The 24,466-nt window shown below is 54.1% G+C and overlaps 1 protein-coding gene across 4 annotated transcripts in view; it reads left to right on the top strand.

The window, feature by feature from the left end:
* The window catches only part of CAMTA1 (calmodulin binding transcription activator 1), a 992,196-nt gene that overhangs the window by 855,021 nt on the left and 112,709 nt on the right, over positions 1-24,466 (top strand). For all 4 annotated transcript variants that reach the window (XM_061382858.1, XM_061382860.1, XM_061382864.1 and 1 more), the window contains one exon: positions 13,743-13,896. In XM_061382858.1, the coding sequence (XP_061238842.1) occupies positions 13,743-13,896 (154 nt within the window). The remainder of the gene's footprint in view (positions 1-13,742; positions 13,897-24,466) is intronic.

Genomic DNA, 24,466 nt, shown 5'->3' with positions numbered 1-24,466 from the left:
AGGCAGAGTTTCTTTGAAGCTGGTGGGGAGGGGTGGGTTCATGTGGCCCATGGATTTGGCTCCTGGGGGAGGAGAGGAGGTCAGAGGAGCAGGGCTTCAGCCTGCTGACAGCTGATCACCCCATGCCTAGCCGTCCCACCCTCCGTCCTGCTGGGCCGGGGCTTGCCCACCCTGAGCTCAATCCTGTCCCTCGAGCACCACGTCCCAGTGAAAGGGCCAGGGCTTCTTACCCCGGGGCTGGTTGCAGCAAGCCTTGCAGTGATTTCTAATAACTCAGAAATGAATTCAAGGTGAGATCAGATGACAAACAGGAGACAGAAATGGAATCTCATCCAGACTCAGGCTCTGCCAGACCCCGGTGTCCTGTCCAGTGCCTGACAAGCAGGCAACAGCAGGCAGTAAACACCCCAGCTGACACTTCCAGCCTGGGTCCGTCCCTCCTGAGGTGGTGGGGTAGGGGATGGGGGACACCAAGCATCTTGGTAGCTCCAAGAGAGAGATGACCCCCAATCTCCTGCCCTCCTTCTGTAACACCTTACGGATCAGCCATCCAGGAACTAATGTCGCCCGTTTTTAAAAAAAATCTATTTCATATTATTTCAGCCCATGTCTCCCTGGAGATAATGAGTCTCCTACATTAACTGCCCGCTGTGCAGAGTTTGCGCTTAAATTGCCTCCCTGAGCTCCAGGGGGTTACCCATATTCTTAGTATTCGGGAATCTGGAGAGGAAAAACATGCCTTCACCTTCTTCTCCTTTTTCTGACCTGGAAGAGCTGAGTCACATTTCCGCTCAGCATTTTGTCTTTCTGGCCAGAAAAATCCTTATCTTGTTTTCAGCATGGCCACCCACGCCTCCACAAGGGAGCCTCCCCTCGCCCCTGCAGTCACTGCCCCAAGTCAAGGTTTGTGATGAAGAGCCCTCGTGCCAGGCGCTCCGGGCTTGGTCCTTCCTGGTGCCAGCACAACTCTGGACACTGGCTTCCAGAAACCCCAGGTGTCTTCCTGAGTGGACAGGCCCACCAGCCTCCACAGGCAATTTGTGTTATTCTTTTTTTTTTTTTCTTTAATTTAGTTCTTCCTAGTGACTTCACTTTCACTTTTCACTTTCATGCATCGGAGAAGGAAATGGCAACCCACTCCAGTGTTCTTGCCTGGAGAATCCCAGGGACAGCGGAGCCTGGTGGGCTGCTGTCTATGGGATCGCGCACAGAGTCGAACACGACTGAAGCGACTTAGCAGCAGCAGCAGCAGCAGCATCCTTTTATAAAATTTTTATTTATTTATTTATGGCTGCTCTGGGTCTTTGTTGCTGCACGAGGGCTTCTCTGGTTGTAGTGAGCAGGGGCTTCTCACTGCAGTGGCTTCTCTCGTTGTAGAGCACGGGCTCTGGAGCACAGGCTCAGTAGTTGTGGCCCATGGGCTTAGTTGCTCCAAGGAAGGTGGAATCTTCCGGGACCAGGGATTGAACCCGAGTCCCATGCATTGGCAGGCCTTAACCACTGGACCACTAGGGAAGTCCTGAACCCTCTTTTCTGACTCCCAGGCTCTCCTCTCTTTGCGACTCCTTGTGGCCTTCCCACCACGACATTGGTTTTCCCTCCTGGCTTTGGGATAGTGGTAAGCAGAGGCACAGCCCATCAAACCCGCCCATGACCAAGTGAGGAGCGGGTGCCAGGCAGGGTCCATGCTGACCCAGCAGGAGCCAGCCCGTTAGGGCCTTGGCCTTGGCAAATGGGGCAGTGCCAGGCTCAGAGCCCAGACTGGATTAACCCATCCTCAAGGTGCCCCCACCTTCCACCCTCAGGACAAAGTTTAATGGCGCAAAATGCATGCATTCTCAGTCACTTCAGTTGTGTCGGACTCTTTACAACCCCATTGGACTGTAGCCCACCAGATTCCTCTGTCCGTGGGATTCTCCAGGCAAGAAGACTGGAGTGGGTTGCCATTCCCTTCTCCAGGGGATCTTCCCAACCCAGGGTTCGAACCGGAGTCTCTTACATCTCCTGCATTGGCAGGCAGGTTCTTTACCACTAGTGCTACCTGGGAAGCCCAATGGCACAGAAAGCATCCCTTTAATTAAAAACTAGTTTGAACAGCTTCCAGGGCCCTGCGCTTCCCGCACACTGGGTGCCATCTGTCACTTTGCACCCACTAAACAAGTCCTCTCACGACCGATCACAAATGATGTGGCGCTTCATCACCCGGGACAGTTTCGCATCATCTGCAAACGTGGAGATATTATTGGGAATTTCTTCCCCCAAAGCATAATGATTTTAAGTAAGACATGGCCTGGTCCTGAGCCAGCGTGAATCTTCTGGCTTCCATTTGTCCATCCAGAAACGTGCCCACACATCCCACCCCACAGGTGTGGTGGGGCCTTGAGGTCCACCTGCGCAGTTAAACCTTCTCCCCAGCAGCATCCTCCAGGATGGCTTGACCTTCCAGGGGCCTTTGGATAGAACCTGCTTGGAGGCTTTCAGAAAGTCTGGACCAGCAGCATCCATTGAGCCCAGGCATCTTTAACTTCACGGGCTGAGAGACACATTCTCCACTTCAGTGTCCCTGGGTGGTCAGGACGGTACCAGGTGTGATTTCCCACAATTCGTGTGTTTTCCCTACATCACCTGTGGGTGAAAGAGGACCGAGCTGGCCATCCCCCAAGCCAGCAGGGTTCCTGGAAGCCCACACCAGGTGGAAATTGTTTAACTGTATTCCCATGACTGGTAAATTCTGGTAATTGTGTAACAGCGGCGGCAGCAGCCGCAGCACTCAGCAGTTACCCAGGGTTTTTCATCTTTAGACCACTTCACCCACATTAACTAATTAAGTCTCCAAGCCTCCCTCCAAAGCGGGGATGGGCTGCAGGCCCCCGACTCCCTCTGGTGCACGTGCGGGCTTAATGAGGGCCGCCTGGCGGAGGGGCCGCGGGAGCTCCCCCAAGGCTGCTAGCCTCTTTCCCTGCCTGGAGCAGGAGATGAGGCCCCTTGTGAGCCCCCCAAGTGTCTCCAGGTCCCCACTCTGCTGAGCACTGGCAAAGGAGCAAGGAGGTTCTCTGTGTCTCCTGCCTGCTGGGACTGCAGCGGCATCCGGTACCCAGCCAGGGATGTGGGTCTGGCTCCCAGGAAGCCCACAACTGACAGCTGATTTTGCCTATTACTAGGGACGTCCAGGGGCACCTCTTTCATATCCTACTCTGCCTCCTTTCTTTCTCTTCTGGCTTCTTCAACAGGCCCCAACTCTGGGGACCTGCTTCTGCCCCCCACTACCACCCAGTTGCCAGGTGCTCAGCTCCAGGTGTCCCCAACCTCCCCCAAACTCTACAGCCCTGCCTGACCACTTAGGGTGTCCTGACCACCACAGGTCCTTGACACTGAGACAGGGGCTCTGCCGCCTTGGCTGTGCCCCGTGGAGCCACAGCCACCCCACCCCACCACTTTCCAGCAGCTCCCAGGGCCCCATGGACCCAGCCAGGCTCCCTGGATCTGTTTATGCTCTGGTAAAGCTCTATCTTCATTGTGGTTGCTCAGGGCATCGAGGCTAGGTCCGCAGCCCTCCACCTGCTGTCTGGCGAGCTCCCTTGGAGCCCCAAGGCCCCCGTGGAGGGGAGGTGATACTGGCATGGAGCTCAGGCCTGGGTTGAATCACAGAGTCCTGAGCATGAGAGTCTGCAGCCCTCAAACATGTAATAATGGCAACTGCTTCTGTGGGTTGTTGAATGCAGTGAATAATGAGACCTTCATGGGGCATAAAGGTGGGGCCCACACATCACTGACACTCAGAAAGCAATCTTTGCAAATAGAGGCGCCCATTGGGAGGTGCATTCTGGGGGTACAGGCATGGTCCTGCCCCCCCCAGAAGCACCCAGCACACCTCCAGAGATGGTGGTAAAATGTGGACTCGGTCATGGGAACAACTGGGTTTCCCTAGGTAGGGAAAAGACAACGAGGAGGGCCTGGCAGGCTGCAGGGGCCGATAGACCCCTGGAGACCTAAGGGGGACAGTGGTCCCACCCCATACCTTTATCCAGGGCAGCGGGCAGGTGCCAGGCCGCCCAGAGCAGCTGGAGCCCATGTGAGAGGATTTCTCTCTGCTTTGCAGTGTGGTGACACCCCTGGCCCTGAGCTGCCTGGTATCATCATTTATTCCTTCTCTCATAAATCCTGCCCTTCTTTCTGCCAGCTTTGCACTCCTGTTTTATGGGCGCCTAGCCTCGTTCGTAAAGCACCCAGGTATGGGGAAGCCTCTGCCTGTGATGATCAGAGGGCTCTCAGAATCTGCTCAGACGACAAATGCAACCACAGAATGGACTCGCGAATGCTGCAGACTTGCTCTCTGCCTCCCGCCTCCTCCCAGGCCGGTGGCGCTCAGTCCCGGCCCCCACCCCCTCCCCCCAGCCCTAGTGGGGAGGTGTGTGGCCACTATTACATGCTATTATGACTTTCTGGGTAATGTATACATTTTCACCATCACACGGCCTCTCTCCTTCATTTTTCATGAGAACTGGCACGAGATTAATGACCGAGCCACTGAAGAAACGGAGCGCCATGCCACCCTGATTTATTGAACACTTAGCGTTGATGAAGCTGCAAACAAGAGTCAAACAGATGTTGTAGCTGCATTTTTCTTTATCAAAACCAACAGCTTTTTGCATTTTTAACCACTTCTTGCACCACCATCCCTCTAACTCCACAGAAAGGGGAGCTGTCTCCCACTTCACAGCCAGAGGCTAGGAGTCGGGGCTGCGGCTGCAGGACCCCTAGCATCCAGGCACCTGGGGCCCACCACTGGCTGAGGCCGGGAGGATATGAGCTCCTGAAGGTTCTCGCTCCGGGCCACTTGGGTCTCTGGTGAAATTGCGCTGCTTTCTGCCAATTCCAGGGCCTGCACTACAAACCCTGGAGTGGCCCTGACCTATAGGAGGCACAGGGCTCCATTTCCCCCTGCAAACTGGAAGGCGTCCCCACCTGCATCTCAAACCAGTAACAGATCACGAACGCCCATTCTAATCAGCTGTGGGTAAGGCCCCTCCTGAGCCCCTTACCTGCCTCGCCTCCCTGCCAACAAGGTTAAGGCCACATGTACACTCATCTCCTCCAGCCTAAGGAGCAGGCATGAGGGCTCAGCTGGATCAAGTGTTTGCCATTGACACATGCTTCTGCACCCCAGCCCACAGCAATCAGAGCCAGAAGTCCCAGGAGCCATGGGCATCACCTCAAGGTTGGAAGTCAGAGCTCTCCAGGGATGAGCTTGGCATCCCCAACCCCCAGTCTTTGTGCCACCCCCACCCACTGGCTGCCACTACCCTCGCTTCTCACGTCTCTGTTGAGCACCTTGGTCTATTTCCTTTCCTCTCTCCTTCTCACACCCTGACTCCTCCTCCCCTTCCAGCTTCGCCCAGGCCTGAGGTCCAGCCCTCCAGGCCCACGTTCTGCATGATGCGGGGGACTGAGTTCAGTTCTCCCTTGGGGCTGTGTTAAAGGACCTGTGGGAACAAACAGAGAAACACCTGGCAGCCGTTCCCCACCTGATGCTCTCCTGGGCTGCTGCACCCACCTCGCCCCAGCCACCAGGGTCTAGGGATTTGTCCTGTTTGCAGCAAGAGCTGTTGCAAATGAACTCAGATCATTGATGCCGCCGTTGGCACCCCAGCCGCCCCCTCCACTGCTGCCCCAGCCACTAACACCCTGCTAGAGCATTAACCCTCGTGGAAGAGCAGAATGGGGGGTGCTTTCTTTTTCATAGCAGTCTCCCCTCCTGAAATCCCCATCACCTGTAATTAAGATTAAATCTACTTCCCCCTACCAATCCAATGCCCTTCTCCTGCCTGCCTCTCCCCTACCTGCTCAGCCTGAGAGAAGGGAATCCACCTCAGTCCCATGTCTGCCCATGGGTACCCCAGCAGCCTGGGGTACCCAGGTCAGGAAAGACGGCTGTGGTCATAGATGCCAGGAAAGGGGCATTCTGGAGAGGGGAGGGCTGTGGGGACAGTGCACCCAGCTGGTCAGGTTTCCTTAGAAACCTGGTGGTCACCTGTAAGCAGCTCAAATGCCTGGTGAGCCTCAGGCCAGGCCAGGGATGGGCCCCAGGGGAAAGGGACCCAGAAACTACAGAGGGCCCTGCCTTTCAGCAACTGCTAATGGTGGTTTCCCTTGACTTTGAACTCTATCAGTGGTTCCCAAACTGTGTTCCAAGAAACACTTGGGTCCCAAGAGGTGGTCAGGTTCATGGTCAAATAAGCCTGGAAATCCTGCCCGCACAAGGCCCATCGAGAGATCCTCCAGGGCAGGGTATCCCCAAGGTTCTGACAAGTCCTGCAGCTAAGGAGCTGATTTCAATTTAGCCCTGCATGCTCTCTGCAGAACATTCTCACAACCCCTCCTGGGCCAGCTTCCATTTGTCCCCCTAGCTCAGGTGAAAGACTCCAACTAGGAAAGATGCTTTAGGGGACAAGCCCTAACTCGGCCCCAGGAAACCCTCTTCCACCAGCTCTAGCTCACAGTTCTCTGGCCAGCGGGCCCAGCCCACAGCCTGGAACTAGGCCCATAGCAAGTCCAAACCTCTCATTTCCAGTAAAACTTGAGGAGGAGCTTGGTTGAGGACCAGCTGAAGGGAGACCAGGAGAAGGGAGCTGCCCCACACCACCCCCTCCCCCAGCAGGGCCTGGGCTCTGGGGGCGGCTGAGCGGCCCCTACCCTCGGCACTCAGCAGGTGGACAGCGCCCCCCTACCCCCACCCCGGGGCTCTGGGAGCCCTCCCTGAACAGGACGGAGCCCGGCCACCGGAGTTCTCACTTCCAGGTGGGAAAACAGGCCAAACCCAGCTGTGACTGCTCAGAAATGTGAACCAGGGTGGGTGCCACAGTAAGGAAAATAAAGGCTGCGAAGGCAGTAGGGCCCTAGGTGGCAGCAGGGAGGCACCACGCGTGGCTGGGGGTGTCTCTGAATACAGTGTCCAAGAGGAGGTGGCACTGAGACTCAGGTGGCGAGGAGCACATCAGTCAGAGAGAACAGCTCAGGAGAGAAAGAAGGCAGCAGAGGCAGGACGAACCCAGGGGAGCACGAATGACTGGAGAGGAAAACAGATGGCGGGTCCCCAGGACCAAGTCAGGAGGGTGGGGTTCATTCTTGGGCCAGGGAGCCGGTGCCGGAATCCTAGGGTCCACCGGCTAGTGTCAGAAGAGGGATGGGGAGGAGAGGAGGGAGGAAGCAGGGAGATGCAGGTGGACGGTCGGTGTGGCAGGGGGTGGGGCTCCAACCAGGTGGTCTCCAGAGTGTGGGGCCAAGTCGGGGGTGGGCAGGCTTACTTGAGGATGGAGAATTGATGGAACTTGGTGACGGGTGGATTGGAGGGAGAGACAGAGAGGAGAAAGACTTTAACTGGGGCCACTGCAGGGAGGTGGTGCCATTCGTCATCAGGTGAAGCTGGGGTGGCCCAGGTGTGGGGAGTGCAGCCATAAGGCTGGGTCACATAAGTCAGGGGCATTCCGAGGCCCCTTGATGGGCAATGGGACAGGTGAGCTTGGAGCAGAGCAGGGAGGAAGGCTGGAGGGGGAAATAAAGCCTTCCTTGGAATATGGCGGGCAGAAGGCCGTGAAGCTGGAGGAGGGTAGTGAGGGGGCAGGGGGACAAAGACCCCGCTATGAGGCCTGAGGAGGAAGGGACAAGACAGCCATAAGAGGAAAATCTGGGTGGACGGACTATCAGTGGGGAAGGTGTGCACTGTAAGTGGGTAAACTGCCTGTTAGAAGCTTGCTCTGGTCATTCTCTCTAGAAAAACACCAGGGTTTTGTTTGGTTTGGGGTTTGGTGGCAACTAGTAGTTAGAAGACCAGGACCCTCCAGGATGGGACTTTGAACCTCACAAAGGCCCCATCACAGCCCCTGCAACAGAAGAGTGGGGGCTCTGTCCACTCATAGGTGAAGCGCTCAAAAGGGAGGAAGGGGGTCTCCTAGTCCATGGCTCCACCCAGAAAACTCTGGAACCTCTCTGAGAATTTTTTTTCCTGGGGCATAGTTGACGTACAATGTTGTGTTGGTTTCGGGAAAGTGACTCAGTTATACATACACATATATCCACTCATTTTTAGCTTCTTTCCCCAGATAGGCCATTACAGAGTTATTGAATAGAGTTCCCTGTGCTATAACGTAGGTTCTTATTGTGTATGTGTATGTTAGCCGTTCAGTCGTGTCCAGCTTTTTGTGAGACCATGGACTATAGCTCGCCAGGCTTATTAGTTATCTACATTTGTTGTTGTTCAGTCACTAAGTCATATCTGACTCTGCGACCCTATGGACTGCAGCACACCATGTTTCCCTGCCCTTCACCATCTCCAGGAGCCTGCTCAAACTCATGTCCATCGAGTCAGGGATGCCATCCAACCATCTCATCCTCTGTCGTCCCCTCCTCCTCCTGCCCTCAATCTTTCCCAGCATCAGGGTCTTTCCCAATGGTTGGCTCTTCACATCAGGTGGCCAAGTGTTGGAGCCATTTGAATAGTGGTGTGTATACGTCAGTCCCAATCTCCCAATCTGTCTCTTGCCCTTCTGACTCCCTGGTAACCATAAGTTTGTTTCTACATCTGTACCTCTATTTTTGTTTTGGGTAAGTTTCTTCATACCCTTACTTGTTTAGATTCCACATATAAGCGATATCATATGATATTGTCTTTCTCTGTCTGACTTATTTCATTCCGTATGACAACTTCTAGGTCCATTCATGTTGCTGCAAATGGCATTGTTTCATTCTTTTTTATGGCTGAGTAATATGCCACTGCATATATGGACGACATCTTCTTTATCCATTCCTCTGTGGATGGACACTAATCTTACTTCCATGTCTTGACTATTGCAGATAGTGCTGCTATGAACATTGAGGCGCATGTATCTTCAAGTTATAGTTTTCTCTGGGTATATGCCCAGGAGTGGGATTGCAGGATCATATAGTGGTTCTATTTTTAGTTTTTTTAAGGAACATCCATACTGTGAAATTTCTCTGAGACTTTCTCTTAACCTCAGCTTCCCCTCCACAGCCACCCCATCGGGCTCCCCCAGGCCTTTAACAGCAGACAAGCCTTCTGGACACTCAGGGAGGTCATTTCAAAGGCCACTGTCACCTTGCAGGGTCGGCCTGTAACATCTTCATGGAAATTCCGTATCCCAGAGCAGAGCCTCTACCTGAGAACTCAGACCTGCAAGGTCTGACCTGGGTGGTAAATCCTGGGGGACCCTTAGAGGATGTCTGCTTGAGGTGGGGACAGGGAGATGAAGGCAGGCTGGCTTCACAACGGTCTAGGACCGAGAGTCTGGGTGGGTCTGGTGGAGTGCATCCTCAGCTGTGTCCCCTGGAGCCAGCCTGCCCCACCGGGCTGGCAGCTCCCTACTCGTTCAGGATCTGACACTGTTATGAGCTCCCCCATGAAACTGAAGCATTGGAGCTCTGCGCCTAATATATTTTTCTGCCAGAAACACCCAATAAAATGTACAACTAATGAATAAAATCACAACGTTGCCAAGAAGTGATGTGTGCCCCCAATTTCCAAAAATACCTCAATCACTCTGTGTCTTAAAACCGGCCTCAAGCCAGGAAGTCGTTACTTAAAATTCAACTCAGGAGTTTCAGCTGTGGGAACTCCAGGCCCAGGGATGGAATTTGTGTTAAAGATATAAACCATGACGCAACCCACTTCTGCCTTTCCTAATCCCAAACCCAGCCTCCTTGCAGCCGTCAGGGACTGAGGCTATCAAGGCCGCTGAGAAGCATAAGGCCTAGAATGGAGGCACTTGGGAAGATGTACGTGTTGGGTGTATTGAATGGGGCTGTGGTGGATCTTGAGTCCCTACGTCACTGGCAACAGGCAGAGCACCCACAGACCACTGGATGTGTGAACTCCTGAAATGCAGTGCTGATGCACCTCGGGCATCCTTCTGGGCTGGGAGCAGAGAAGCCATGTGTGCATGCTCACTTGTTCAATCGTGTCCAACTCTTTGTGATCCCTGGACTGTAGCCCACCAGGGTCCTCTGTCCATGGGATTCTCCAGGCAAGAATACTGGAGTAGGTTGCCAGTCCCTTCTCCAGGGGACCTTCCTAACCCAGGGATGGAACCTGGGTCTCCTGCATTGGCAGATAGATTCTTTACCCCTGAGCCACCTGGGAAGCCCCAGCCTTCATCAGATTCTCAGAGGCCTTAGACCCAGAAAAGGTTAAGAACCAGCCTTGCCTTTAGCTTTCTATGAACACCCCATGCTCAGAGAAGCTGCCCTGCCCTTCGAAGACACTGAAAACTAAGGCCAGGTGTCAGTTGAACACAAGTCTGGGAAGAGTAAGAACAGAATATCCAAAGTTCAGTTCAGTTCAGTCACTCAGTCATGTCCGACTCTTTGCGACCCCATGAATCGCAGCATGCCAGGCCTCCCTGTCCATCATCAACTCCCGGAGTTCACTCAGACTCACGTCCATCGAGTCAGTGATGCCATCCAGCCATCTCATCCTCTGTCGTCCCCTTCTCCTCCTGCCCCCAACCCCTCCCAGCATCAGAGTCTTTTCCAATGAATCAACTCTTCGCATGAGGTGGCCAAAGTACTGGAATTTCAGCTTTAGCATCATTCCTTCCAAAGAAATCCCAGGGCTGATCTCTTCAGAATGGACTGGTTGCATCCAAAGTCAGCCTCATGCAATTCTACAAACATGAAATGAGCAGCAGGCATTGCCCAACACAGTGATAGCTCCTAGGCATTGTCCCTGTTGTTGAGCAGATAAAGAGGTCCACAGACTATTAAGACACAAACACAATCTCCACCTTGCTGTGGTGGAAGTACAGAGGGTGAGGTGTCCAGAAGGGCTTCCTGGAGGAGGAGGCAAACCTTGTGCCTGTCTTCATAGGGTAGGTGGAAGCTGGTTAAGCAGAAATGGAGTTGGACCTGGAAGGAAGGGATGGGGCTTCCTGAATTAGGACAGTACAAGTGCCACAGGGCAGGAACTCAAGTTCTGGGAGTTTTGATGCAAGGTGAGGGCTGCCCTTTGCTCCCCAGGTCCCCACCTGCCCGCCCACCCACTACCATGCCCTCCCACAGCTTTTCCAAGCACCCAGGCTGTGCTCAGTGGGGCAGTGGGGCAGGAAGTTGTGGGTCTTTCATCTCTCAGACATCTGGCATCCTGGCTTCCTCCCTGCAGGGCCGGGCTCCTGCTCCTGGGGCTGGGATCAGAGGAAGCCCTGGGGTCCCTGTGTCCCTTTGATCTTTACTCTGTCTCGCTCAGCAGCTAGCGCTGCTGTCTGGCCAGGCACAGGCTCAGGCAGGAGCTCCCCGCCTGGGGAGGCCAGCGTGCTGGTTGGTAGGAAGGATGCAGGGCTGGAATGCAGGTGTATGGCCCCTCATCTCCTGGACTACCCCATCCAGGCCACGAGCATGGCAGATCTAGCCAGCCCACCTGCCTCGTGGGCATATTGTAAGGATGAAGTAAAACAGGAAACGGGAAAGCAGTTAGACTGGGCAAAGAGAGGCCACCAGATCTCAGCAGGACTTGAAAGCAGAGTCAGAACCCTGACTTCCAGCCCCGTCTTCTGTCCGTTGCCAGGCACACAGTTTTGGGCACACAGCTTCGCTGGGCTTCAGGGTCCTCACTGTAGACAGGGGTGCACTGCCCTGCCCAGCCTGCCTTCCTGGCTTGCACAGCCACCAAATGAGATAATGGATGGAAAGTGCTTTGAGAAGAAGAAAGTGCGGTGCCGATGTCAGGGATTATCATTATTATTAAGAAGCATGATTACTGCAATCTAGAAATGCCGCCATTAAAGAGAAGCTCCTGTTCATGTTGATTTAATTTCCTGGTTAACTGAGCGTTGGCCAGAAAAAAAGCTCTGCGTTTCAACCCTTATTGAAAATCTTTTAAAATGATGCCAGTGTACCTTCCTGCACTGGTCGTGGTGTCATCTTGAGTCTTTATTTATTAACGCATCGATTGAGTCACAAAGTCCTATATTACTCTTGCTCTGATCAGATCCAAAAAGGTGATGGCAGACTCAAGCTACTCCATGATGGGGGTCCTTATACCCACCCACCCAGGGCTCCTCTTGTTGGGTATTAGAAGGGAAAAGTCAAAGAGGTGGATCTGGGAACCAGCAGAGGATGGGGTCTTCCAAGTGGCTTTTCCACAGTTTCCTGCTGTACTTGATATATTATCATATGTTTCTTGATGCTTCAAAAAATACTTTCTGGGACTTCCCTGATAGTCCAGTGGGAGACTCTGCACTTCCACTGCAGGGGACTTAGGTTCTATCACCAGTTGGGGAACTAAGATCCTGCGTGCCACACAGCATGGCCGCAAAAAGAAAGGAAAGCAAAGAAATACTTTCTGATTGGGGTAGAAGGCCTTTCTGGTTTATTCAGTGACATGGCTGCTTTTTCTTAACATTATCAGGCCCAACGTGGCCCAATGAACAGCTTGGTTTTCTGGGGATGGGGCGGGGGTGGGGGGGGGGCGGTCATTGAAAGCCACAGAGGGGCCTGTGGTCTTTGCAATGTAGCTGCTTCCCCACAAAAGCCCCTTTGGCAAGTGGCTACCAGAGCTGGTGATGGGCAGAGCAATGGAGGGCACTTTGAGTTGGATCTGATGGGAAGAGGCTGACCCATCTCAATGAAACCATTTGAGGACAAAATGTGTCTTCAGCATCTTCACAGAGAGAGTTCTTTCCACTTAAAAGATCCGGAGATTTCCGAGGAGGAGTTTTCAAAGACTCTTTTTTTTTTTTTTTTTTTTTGAGTTTTCAAAGACTCTGAGTGACAGCTGTCTCCTGGGTGATGCTTGCTCAGGGAGACCACAGGCTGAGGGGCAGAAGGGTATCCAGCTCTTAGAAGTGGGTGCCTTGGACTTCTGTGGTTAAGATGCCATGCTTCCACTGCAGGGGGCACAGATTCGATCCCTAGTGGGGCAAGTTCCATGTGCCACACACGATGGCCGAAAAAAATTGATCCTTGCATGTTAAGTTCCAGGAACTCCATTTCTCCCGCAGGAGGAGGGTGGTGGTGATGCCCATGCGGGGGGAGTCCAGAGAGTTGCAAAGGGGAAATGCATGTAGAGCACAGAACAGGGGCCAGGGCTGCTGGGCAGCTGTAGGCACAGGTCCTGGATGTGGGGCTGGAGATACGTTTACCTCATATGTGGTCCTTAATTACATCTTCCCAGGTGACACAATGGTAAAAAAAAAAATCCACCTGCCAATGCAGGACATGGGGATTCCATCCCTGGGTTGGGGAAGATTCCCTGGAGGAGGAAATGGCAACCCACTCCAGTATTCTTACCTGAAAAATTCCATGGACAGAGGAGCCTGGCGGGCTACAGTCCATGGGGTCCTGAAGAGTCAGACACAACTGAGCCACTGAGCATGTACCTGTGGTCTTTACTTATGCATGAAGCTGCTCACATGTGGATCAGTGGGTCTCAACTCGGGGCAATTTAGGTGCCCCAAGGCGCAATGGGCAAAATCTGGAGATTTGAGGAAGGAGGCAGTGCTTGATGGCCTCTGGCAGGTGATTGCCAGGGGCGCTACTGGTGAGCATCCTGCATTTCACAGCGTGGCCCCCACAACAGGGAATGAGCTGGTTTAATGGTGAGCAGTGCCCAGGTTGAGAAAGCCTGGCATGGGGATGCGCAGCCTGTCCGGGCCTGCGGGATGACTGTGGGCGGGGTGACTTTGGGCGGGCTCCCAGCCACCCTTATGCTGCCCAGTGTCTGTGCTCTCCCCCAGAACCCCGACATCGTCCTGGTGCACTACCTGAACGTGCCGGCCATCGAGGACTGCGGCAAGCCCTGTGGCCCCATCCTCTGCTCCATCAACACCGACAAGAAGGAGTGGGCGAAATGGACAAAGGAGGAGCTCATTGGGCAGCTGAAGCCCATGTGTGAGTAGGCGTGGCCAGCCGGCCAGGGTGCACTGGGGCCCGGCCAGCATCACCCAGACGGGGCCAGAGGTCCTCCGTGGAGTGGAGACCCAGGTGTGGGAGCCCCATTCTGCTCGGATGACGGTGAACTCAGCATTTACAAGGACCCTGCCCAGCCCACAGTCCCTGAGGGGGGACTCCCTAAGCCACAGCCAGAACCAGGATGTCAGCCTGCGTTACAGATGAGAAAGGGGGTTCCGGAACCCAAAACCCATAGCGAGGAGCAGAGCTGGGAGTGCCCCGACTGCTGTCTTGCAGGCCGCAGACAGGATCACGGTGGTAGTCTGGGGAGGGAGAGGCCCATGGGCTGAGGACGGGCTGGCTGCCTTCTGGCTTCGGCCCATCTGTTCCTGGGCACGGGGCCTGCCCTGCTCCCAGACGCAGTGACACACAGACGGTGGGAACTGAGCTGGATTTCATTTTGTCAGCGGAGTGATGCTTTCGGGAGCATCTGTCAGGTGCAGATCACTGAATGCAAAACACCAAGCGTGTCCAGATAGCCGGATGCGGCCGGTGTCTCATTTCCATGGACAGCCACCGGGGCTCTGGGTGGCCTCTCCTGCTGCCTGCATGGTGGGGCTCAGGGAGAACACACCCAAGGAAAGCCGTGCAGCGCACGGGGCCCTGGGCTCTGGAACACTGATCTCTCAAGGCTCAGGGCAAAGACCAGTCATGATATGGGACCTAACTGAGCCGGTCAAGAGGGCCCTAAGAACCTGTGCCCCCTTGGAAGTGGAGCTGCAGGGAAGAACCATGTAGAGAGAGCCAGTGAAATGTCCTTTCCTGGAGACAGTATTGGGTCACTGAGTGTCTGAGCCACGGCAAGGTGGCACCTGCAGTGACCAGCTCATCCAAAGAGGCCCTCAGTATTCAGATGAGGATGGCCCCTGCCCCCACCAGCCACAGGTTAAGGATGGAGTCAGGAAGGACAGCGTCTGTGCAGGGAAAGTGTGAAAGTGTGAAAGTATTAGTCACCCAGTCATGTCCAACCCTTTGTGACTCCATGGACTGTAGCCCACCAGGCTCCTCTGTCCATGGAATTCTCCAGGCAAGAATACTGCAGTGGGTTGCCATCCCTTCTCCAGGGGATCTTCCCAACCCCGGGGTCAAACCCTGGTCTTCTGCATTGCAGGTGGATTCTTTACCATCTGAGCCACCAGGGAAGCCTCTGTGTAGGGAAGTAGACACCAGTAGGCCAATGCGCCAGCCCCCTCAGGGGCTCGACCCCAAGACTAAGGTCCCCCCATGCTCTCCTCCTGGACCACGTGCCCAAGGTGAGGGTCTGGCCAGCCTGCCCTTGCTGCTGCCACCAGGAGCTAAAGCCAGGAGGCCTGGCGTCTTCCAGGCTCGGGTTATGTCCAGTGGAACCATCCTGAGCTGAAGCCATCTGGCACCCTCGGGACGGAGCACAAGCTCCGAGGTGTGCCCGAAGCTCTTCCACTCTCGGCACACTGCTGACCCCGCCCTCCCGGGCTGCCGGCCGGGTGGTCCCTCCATGGGAACTGCAGTCTCTCGACCCCCCTCTGCCTGGCTCTCCTCCACCCTTACCTGCTCACCCACCTCATCCTTCCACCTCAGCCCAAACAGTGCCTCTTCCATTGACCATCCCAGACCACCCAGGCTGGACCTCATAGCCCCAGCACCCCGGGCCTCCTGACACCTCTCAGGGAGACACCAGACTGAAGCCAGCCTCCCACAGTTAACTGGAAGGGGCCACGCGAGCTCTGCAAAGCTCTGCAGAGGACCTGGAAACTTGGGAGACGTCCCAGCTCATTCCCATGGGTACTTCCTGTCTGCTGTTCCTCAGGCCCCCCCACCATACTGGCACATGCAGGGCTCTCTCTACATATCTGTGGGGTGCTGAATGAGTGTGGCTGGACCCAGCTTGATCCACTGCCCTCAGGGACCTGAGCACCTGACAAAGACCCCAGTGGCCAGGCCCTGGGACCAGAGCTGCCCGGTGGCACCCTCCATGGCCAGGCCGGGCTGGGTGGAGAGTGAGGTAATGGTGCCAGGGGTTCCGCTCTGACCCCTGCCCACCCACCCCTTCCATTCAGTGGTGTCTAAATGCGTAGGGCTTGTCCTTGGCCTCGGGTTTCCTCCCCAGGCCTGCCCACACTTCCTCTTGGCAGAGGCTTGGCTGGGCAGCAGCAAGGACTCCGCTAGCCTTGGGCACTGGCGCCACCCAGTCAGGCTGGTTGAGTGAGAGCTGGGCATTCAGGAGTGGGGTGCGCTGTCTAGCTCCGTGACTGCTCCACTGTGTGACCTCAGGCCCATCACCCACCCTCACTGCACCCCAGTTCCCTCTCTGTAAAGTGAGAGAAAGAGTCCAGCGTTCTCTCTACCAAGTCCAGCATCACCCAGCCAGCTCCGTGGGGCTGGGCTTGGCTCCTGGGTTTCTGCAGACCCAGGTCCAAGGCACTGAGACCACTATTTCATTCCATGTCCTGGGAGGTTCCAGAGACCAAGTTAGCCAGAGATTAGCCAAGGGGATGTTGCTGAGGAAAGAGACACCTTTTAAGGTGATCACCATGGTCAGAGGCTCTGGCCTGGGCCCTCCCAGCATATCTCACACACACACACACAGGGGGCCCTTTCCTGTAAGTCAGTCCATCACCCCAGTTCCTTCCCCCATCCTCTTGTTTGAGATGCTTCCTTCTCTCTTCATTGTCTCTACCTCCTCACATCCCCCGTTCTCAGAAGGGGCCCTTCCCCAGAAAAGTCACCCTCACCCACAGGAGCCCGATAGGAATGCATGTCCCCACAGCAGGGGAAGGGGTTAAGCCATGAACTCCAGGCGCTGGAAACAGACCTCGGTCCAACCCTGATGCCCAACAGGAGGGAACTGTGAGCGCCTTTCCAAAAGCCTGCAGTGCATCATGGGAATTATGGAAAAGTACAGCAAACTCCTCATAAGTCTAATCACACTTGGCTCTGTGGTGTCCGGGGGCGGGAGCAGCACGGTGCAGTCACTCAGGCGGTGTGTGTGTGTGTGCATGCGTGTGTGTGTGGGTCTGGTTACACGTGCACAGCCTGGAAACACGGCCCAGGAAATATGGCTCCAATAAAAGCTTTAGATGCCGATCGGGCTTGGAACACACACACAGGGCACCAGCTCCCCGTGTTTGGGGAAAGCAGAGGTGTGTGCTGCGAGCCAGGAAGGCATCAGATTTGGTTCCAGAATCAGGCGTGCCACCCAACGCCGGAGCCAAACACATTAGCTTCATCACATTTTCACATAAATCACATTCCTTCAAAGACTTCACAGTTTGATTTCCTGATGTTTCCAAATTTCCCTGCCCTACAGCAGAGCTGTCAGTGGTTCAATCAAAATGTTGTGCTTATCAGGGGTGAAGTGAAACTGCTCCTCAGCCTCTGCCTCACCTGTTGAAGGTGGGTGGGAGGATCTCACAGACCCCAGCTTCTTGCCAGACTGACTCCAAGAACTCCACCTTGACTCTTGCAGTGGTGACCTTTTGTTGCATGGGGACTTTCCTTCAGTCTGCAAACTGAAAGATGCCTCCTCCAGATTTAAAAAATGAGAGAGAGAGAGGAAAAAAATATTCAGATAACTGATAGGAATTCCCAGCATGTTTCCAAGGATGCCTTCTGTCTTTTGCAATCCCTTCAGCAGTATTTAGAATATGGGTCCTGCTTCTGTGACAAAGATAAAAGGAACAGTGGCTTAAATCTTATTTCTTTTTCACAGAGCAATTCAGGATTGATAGGGCAGCCTCACAGGGACAGGAATCGGATCAGCCATCCTGGCTCTTTCCAGCTGGTTGTTCTGCCATTCCTAGGGTATTGCCATCTTTTATGTGGCTCCATGATAGCTGCTCCAGCTCCTGCCATCGTAACTGCATTCCAACCAGTGGGAAAAGAAGGAGAGAAACTTTCTTAACTTTAAAGACAGGAACCAGAAGTGGCATACAACGCTTCCACTCATATGTCATTGGCTAGAATTCAGTGGTAGTCACCCCCTCGTTGGCAAGGGAATCTGGGAAGTGAAGACTTTTCTAAGTACTGACATCCTAACTTTCTCTGGAAATAAGTTCTCAGTTCTGTACTGAGTCCTTCAGTACAGCCAGGGTGCCTCTTGTAAGGCCTCAGCTGAGAAAGGCTTGGCTCAGCTTAACTCAAGGCCTGAGGATGGATACCCTGGGTTCCATCTGTCTGAGGGTTGGAGTTTTTAGAACTCAAGTGAACATGATCTAAAAGTCAGCAGGTCTCATCTTGCAAACCCCAGGGTCTGTTACAGTGCAGCTGATATGAGAGAGCACCCTCTTTGGCCCCCACACTGCCATAATGTGAGCGGGGCTGGGCAGGTGGGGTCGGCTCCTTCTCGATCAACCTTAAGTGGGAGCAATGACGGGCCAGATGAGCCCTGCACCTCAGTCCCGCCAGCCTGGCAAGAAACCTGCTCAGTGATCCTTGGCTGCCCAGAACCACAGTGGCCCAGACCCTCCACCCTCAGGAAGCCAGATGGAGCCAGTTCCCTGGGAGTGGACCCTCACCTCTGAATGCCATGGCATTCTTCCCTGCCCCATTCCTTGGCAGCCTGGGAGGGGATAGGCATGCCAGCCGCTTCCCAGCTAGCAGGTGGCAAGGTTGTTCCATCCAGAGTGAGGGATAAAGGCAGGAGCTCTAAGCTGTGTTCTCAGCCCTTCCCCCAGCTGTCCCCACTCAGGGCTCCTCTTGGCGCACCCTAGCCAGCCAGGGAGCCCTGCATTGCCCAGCAACATGGGGCCTTCCCAGAGGCCTGCCTGGCCCCAGAGGCCATCTGGAAGCCCCACCAGCCACCTCTGGGCTTGGCTCTGCTCCCACTGCCTTCCTGGAGCCCCTCTGTTATTATTGCTCAGGGGTTCCCAGGTCTCAGTAGCACTGAGTGGGCAAAACAGGAGCACCCATGCAAATGTCCACACACTCCCGAGTGCACACATGCACACACGGCTGCCCTCACCACCCACAAGCACACACTCAGGGACACGCTCGGGAGGCAGCAGGGCAGTGCTTGATTTTCTAGTCCTTCCAGCCACACGAGCCTTCCATCACCACCACCACCACCACCTTGCCTCTGGGGCCGGAAACCAAGACCACAGCCCTCAGGTGGAGACACCGGCACCATCTGGGCCAGAGCAAGCACGTGACCGTCCCACCCCACCCCTGAGAGTGGGTGAAGCGGCAGTGGGAGTGAGGGGGGCGGATGTGCAGAACAGACCTGGGGGTGGGGGTGGATCCTGCCCCGCTCCCCCCAGCAGCGAGGGGCCTTGCACAGGCCACCCCAGCTCTGAGCAGCGCTGTCCTCCTCAGGGCAGGAGGGGTCATGGCCTCTACCCTGAAGCCCCATGGCCATCAAACTTCAATGTGGACACAAAGAATGTAGGTGTCAGGGCTGCATCCAGAGCAGGAACCCTGTCCCTTTTCCTAAAGACTCAGGAGAAGGGTGAGCGCTCAGCATTCAACCCCTGCTAAGCCTTGTGCAAGGCCACTGACGGTCCCTCAGGGACTCCTGCATCACCAACACCCACCCAGAACAGGCTTCTAGAACCTCTGCCCTGAGCCCAGCCCTGTGCTTGGGAAAGCTGCCCTGGGGGGAATGCCCAGGCCCCGCCCTCAGGAAGGCAAATCCAAGAGGTTGGACCAGCTGAGGAGGCCGAAGCAGACGGACTGAGAGCAGCGTCGATGGTTCTGCCTTCAAGTACCCAGACGTTCAGAGAACCTGGGCAGAGACAGTCAAGAGGCTTCCTGTCACCCAGCCTGGATGAACACACGGGACGGGCAGGAGGCAGGGAGGCACAAAGGAGGAAACAGGCAGACGCACACACGGGTGTGATACTGAGGTGACGTCACGCTTGAGGCTTTAAGGGCACATTAAGTATGAAGTGATGGAAAGCACATGGAGTCTGAGGTGGCAGTGGTCATGTGAGCAGTGGTCACATGGTCAGTGGTCACGTGAGGCAGGAGGCCCTGTTAAGGATGGGGATAGAGGCCTGTTGAGTATGAGGTACTAAAGGTCATGCTCAATGAGGAGGAGGCAGAATTCACGTGGAGTATAAGGGAGTGAAGAACATGTTGAGGAAGTCATGTTAAGTGTGAGGGAGAAAGTTATGTCAAGAATGAAGTGATAAAGTCTGTGTTGACAGTAGGATTGCAGGCCATGGTGAGTGTGGAGAGGGGTGGAGGCCATGTTGGCAGTGAGGGTGGAGGCCATGTTGAGTGTGAAGAAGGTGGAGACTATGTTGATTGTGGAGAGGGGTGGAGGCCATGTTGAGTGTGAAGAAGGTGGAGACTATGTTGATTGTGGAGAGGGGTGGAGGCCATGTTGGCAGTGAGGGTGGAGGCCATGTTGAGTGTGAAGAAGGTGGAGACTATGTTGATTGTGGAGAGGGGTGGAGGCCATGTTGGCAGTGAGGGTGGAGGCCATGTTGAGTGTGAAGAAGGTGGAGACTATGTTGATTGTGGAGAGGGGTGGAGGCCATGTTGAGTGTGAAGAAGGTGGAGACTATGTTGATTGTGGAGAGGGGTGGAGGCCATGTTGGCAGTGAGGGTGGAGGCCATGTTGGCAGTGAGGGTGGAGGCCATGTTGAGTGTGGAGAGGGTGGAGCCCATGTTGAGTGTGGAGAGGAGTGGAGGCCATGTTGTGTGTAGAGAGAGGTGGAGGCCATGTTGGCATTGGGGGTGGAGGCCATGTCAAGGATGAGGTGATGAAGACCATGTTGATAGTGGGTGGAGCCCATGTTGAGTGTGGGGATCAAATAAGCCCTCCTAGCTGTCCACAATCAATCCTCAGTTACCCCCATCACCTTTAGTCCCTGGGCACCTTCAGCCTGTTGGGGTCTCCAGGAGCCAGGGTCTCAGCCCCTCGCATGCATTCCTGGCCTCTGTGCAGCGGTGAGGGCAGGACAGCAGGCCACGAGGACCCAGCAAAGGTAGGTGACTGGAGACAGGACCCCCCTGTGCTGACATGTGGCTGCTGCAGCAGAGACTGAAAAGAACAATAGCTGGTTCTCAGGGGCCTCTTCCAGGAGCTCCTTGCCCTGCAGGTAACCAACAGTGAGCTTCCTGGGTCTTCAGAGCCCCCACCCTTTCCTCTCCCTCCCCGGGGAGACCTCACTGCTGTAACAACCCTCGGGTTGTATAGTCAAGGCGTCTGTTGTTTTCTCATCATTTTCCAGACAAAGACCAAAGACCCAGTAAGAGGGGCGGTGTTTATTTGTTTTGCTTTTTTGCTTAGATTGTAATCCTGGTGATTATAGAACATCAGGAAGTAAAATCAACAAAGGCTTTCCTTTCTGGGCCCCCACCGGCAAACCGGTTCTTGGTCGACTAGCGCCACCTGGTGGCCTGCATCAGCAGAGCAGCTCAGATGCAAGCTATCTGGAGGAGCCCTGCTCCCCAGCCTCGGGCAGGCAGGGGCCACGATGCATCCGTGCCTGTGGACCTGGTGTCGGGGACCTGCTCTGTGGGTACGGGTGGGGCTGGAACAATGAGGCTCAGGGAAGCTATACTTCCCTCCTTCTCAACCCCCAACCCCACCACCCCATTCCTGCCAGTCATCTGTGGCCCATAGAACTTGGACACAGACATTGTCTCAGTGCCAGGAGCAGCGGTCCCCATCAGAACCTCTGGAGCAGGTTGCTGGTAGGCAGACTCCTGTACCCCACTCCCACCCCTGCCCTCAACACATTCTGATTCCACAGGTCAGGATTGGGCCCTAGGAACATTTATTTTATAACAAGCAAGATTCTCCTGCTTCTTGCAAGGAGAACTTCTAACCCAGTTTCTGGCAAAAGGCCAGCCAAGGAGCCCTGCCATGGAGATCAGGGTCGGTCCCTTGGTGGGGCCACAGGCCTCCTTGAGCATCAGCTGTTTCTCAGATTCAGGAGGAAGGGAGGCTTGAGGGAATGCTGCTCTCAAACTTGCACAAACAACATGGTGTATCATTTCTGGCTATTTCAGGACCCGGTGACGTCTTTCCAGACTCTAGGTTAAGACATGGTATCTACATAAGGAGTTTCCTTGGGTTGAAAATTAGATGTTAGGACCAAGAACATAATGGGGTCTTGCCAAACACTTATTGACTTGAAGTTATTCTGAAACTGTTAGATGGTGTTTCAGGGGGCTCCAAAGAGCTCCAGTCCTTTATGTCTCAGCACAGAAAGAATTCAGTGAGAGGCAAAGTGATAGATAAGAAGTGACTTATTAGAATAGAATGCTTATGAGGCTTACAAGCAGGCAGGCAAGAGGGAGCTACCCTAAAAACTTACTGGTCTGCAGTTTCATAATCAAAAGAAAAGTGGGGAGGGAGAGAAGACAAAGACCACCTTCTTCCTCGTTTTTGAGTTCATATCAAGCTCCTCCTCCAGGTTGAGCAGGAGAGTTTTCTTGTCCCCACACCATCAAGCCCAGACAGCATGACACTATGGAAAAAATATTTCAGGTCCCAGTACAATGAGGGTCTTTACTGTGAAATGTCATCTTTCCACAAATTATTGTTTTTTATGTGGGCAGAGAACATGTCCTAGGGGTCATTAACTTACTGAGCTTACTGAGCAGGATGTGGGTCTCAGGCCACCATTATTTTATTGTTTGGTGGGGGGGGGGGCGGGATGTTTCCTCCTTCTGCTGCATGAATTTTATTGCTAAGCAACCCTGCTTGGTCTTGTGGGTAAGCAAACCTGCTTTCTTGAGTGATCATTAGCTTACAGGGGTCTCTCATATTTTTTCTCTTCTTATAACCCCCTAGTAGGGTTAACTATTTAATCACCTACTTTGTCCCCTTAGTCCCTATTGATGAGAAGCCCTGGGACACTGTAAAGAGGAGCACATCGGTGTCCCCTTGGGGGGCCCGGGGCCCAGGACCTAGGCTCTGTCTTAAGTGCAGGGGCATTCATCAGTGCACAGAGCCCACAAGACCCAGAGGTCCCCCTTCCCCGCCTGTGTCAGCTGGATTTGGAGTCCCTGGGGGAGCGGTTCGGTGGTTCACAGGGGGAGTGGTTCAGTGCAGGAGGACCAGGGGAGGGTTTCCCTGCCCAGCCTTGCTTGTCCCTGTGGTTAGGAGCTGCTAAGATGAAGAGCTGGCAGGGTGGGTCTCCTTACGTTCACTCTTCTCCACCGGAATGCCTTCTGGCACCTCCCAGCCCTGCATGAGGGAGAGCAGGCAGTGCAGAGACAGGAGAGAGACAAGGCTGATTTTTTTTTTTTTTGATTGAAGTATAATTTGATTTACAAGTGATGTGTTAGTTTTAGGTGTATAGCACGGTGACTTCAGTTCATTTCAGTTCAGTTGCTCAGTCGTGTCCGACTCTTTGCAACCCCATGGACTGCAGCACACTAGGCTTCCCTGTCCATCACCAGAGCTTACTCAAACTCATGTCTATGGAGTCAGTGATGCTATCCAACCGTCTCAATATCTGTCATCCCTTCTCCCACCTTCAATCTTTCCAAGCATCAGGGTCTTTTCCAATGAGTCAGTTCTTTGCATCAGGTGGTCAAAGTATTGGAGCACAGTGAATCAGATGGAGATATATAGATATAACAGATCTATATATAATATATCTATATTTCAGCTTTCAGCTCCCGTGGTGGCTCAGCAGTAAAGAATCTGTCTGCAATGCAGGAGATCTGGGTTTGATCCCTGGGTCGGGAAGATCCCCTGAAGGAAGACATGGCAACCCACTCTAGTACTCCTACCTAGAGAATTCCATGGACAGAGGAGCCTGGCAAGCTACAGTCCATAGGGTCGCACAGAGTCGGACATGACTGAAGCAACTAAGCAGCAGCAACATTGATATCTTCCCTGGTGACTTTGGATATAGGGGCTTCTCTGGTCGCTCAGACAGTAAAAGAATCTGCCTGTGATGCAGGAGACCAGGGTTTGACCCCTGGGTCAGGAAGATCCCCTGGAGAAAGGAATGGCTACCTACTCCAGTATTCTTGCCTGGAGAATCCCATGGACAGATGAGCCTGGTGGGCTACAGTCCATGGGGTCATCAAGAGTTGGACATGACTGAGAAACTAAACACACACACGCAAATAAATATATAGATATCATCACCAACTCAGTGGACGTGAATCTGAGCAAACTCCAGGAGACGGTGAAGGACAGAGGGGCCTGGTGTGCTGCTGTCTGTGGGGTCACAAAGACTAAGACACAGCTAAGTGACTGAACAACAACAATAGATATAGTTACATAAGTGTGTGTGTGTGTGTGTGTGTGTGTCTCACATTCTTTTGCATTACAGATTATTACAAAATACTGAGTAAATTGTGCTATTATACATAGCAGTATGTATATGTTAATCCCCAAACTCCTAATTTATCCCTCCCTTTGGTAACCATTGGCTTCCCAGGTGGCTCAATGGTAAAGAATCCACCTGCCAAGGCAGGAGACACAAGTTTGATCCCTGGGTGGGGAAGATCCCCTGGAGAAGGAAATGGCAACCCGTGGTATTCTTGCCAGGGGAAATTCCATGGACAGAGTAGCCTGGTGGGCTACAGTCCATGGTGTTGCAAAAGAGTCAGAAAGGAC

This window comes from Bos javanicus, chromosome 16 (genome assembly GCF_032452875.1).
Source record: "Bos javanicus breed banteng chromosome 16, ARS-OSU_banteng_1.0, whole genome shotgun sequence".
Lineage (NCBI taxonomy): Eukaryota > Metazoa > Chordata > Mammalia > Artiodactyla > Bovidae > Bos > Bos javanicus.
The sequence above is the reverse complement of the archived record's forward strand: the minus strand, read 5'-3'. Positions and strand labels throughout refer to the sequence as shown.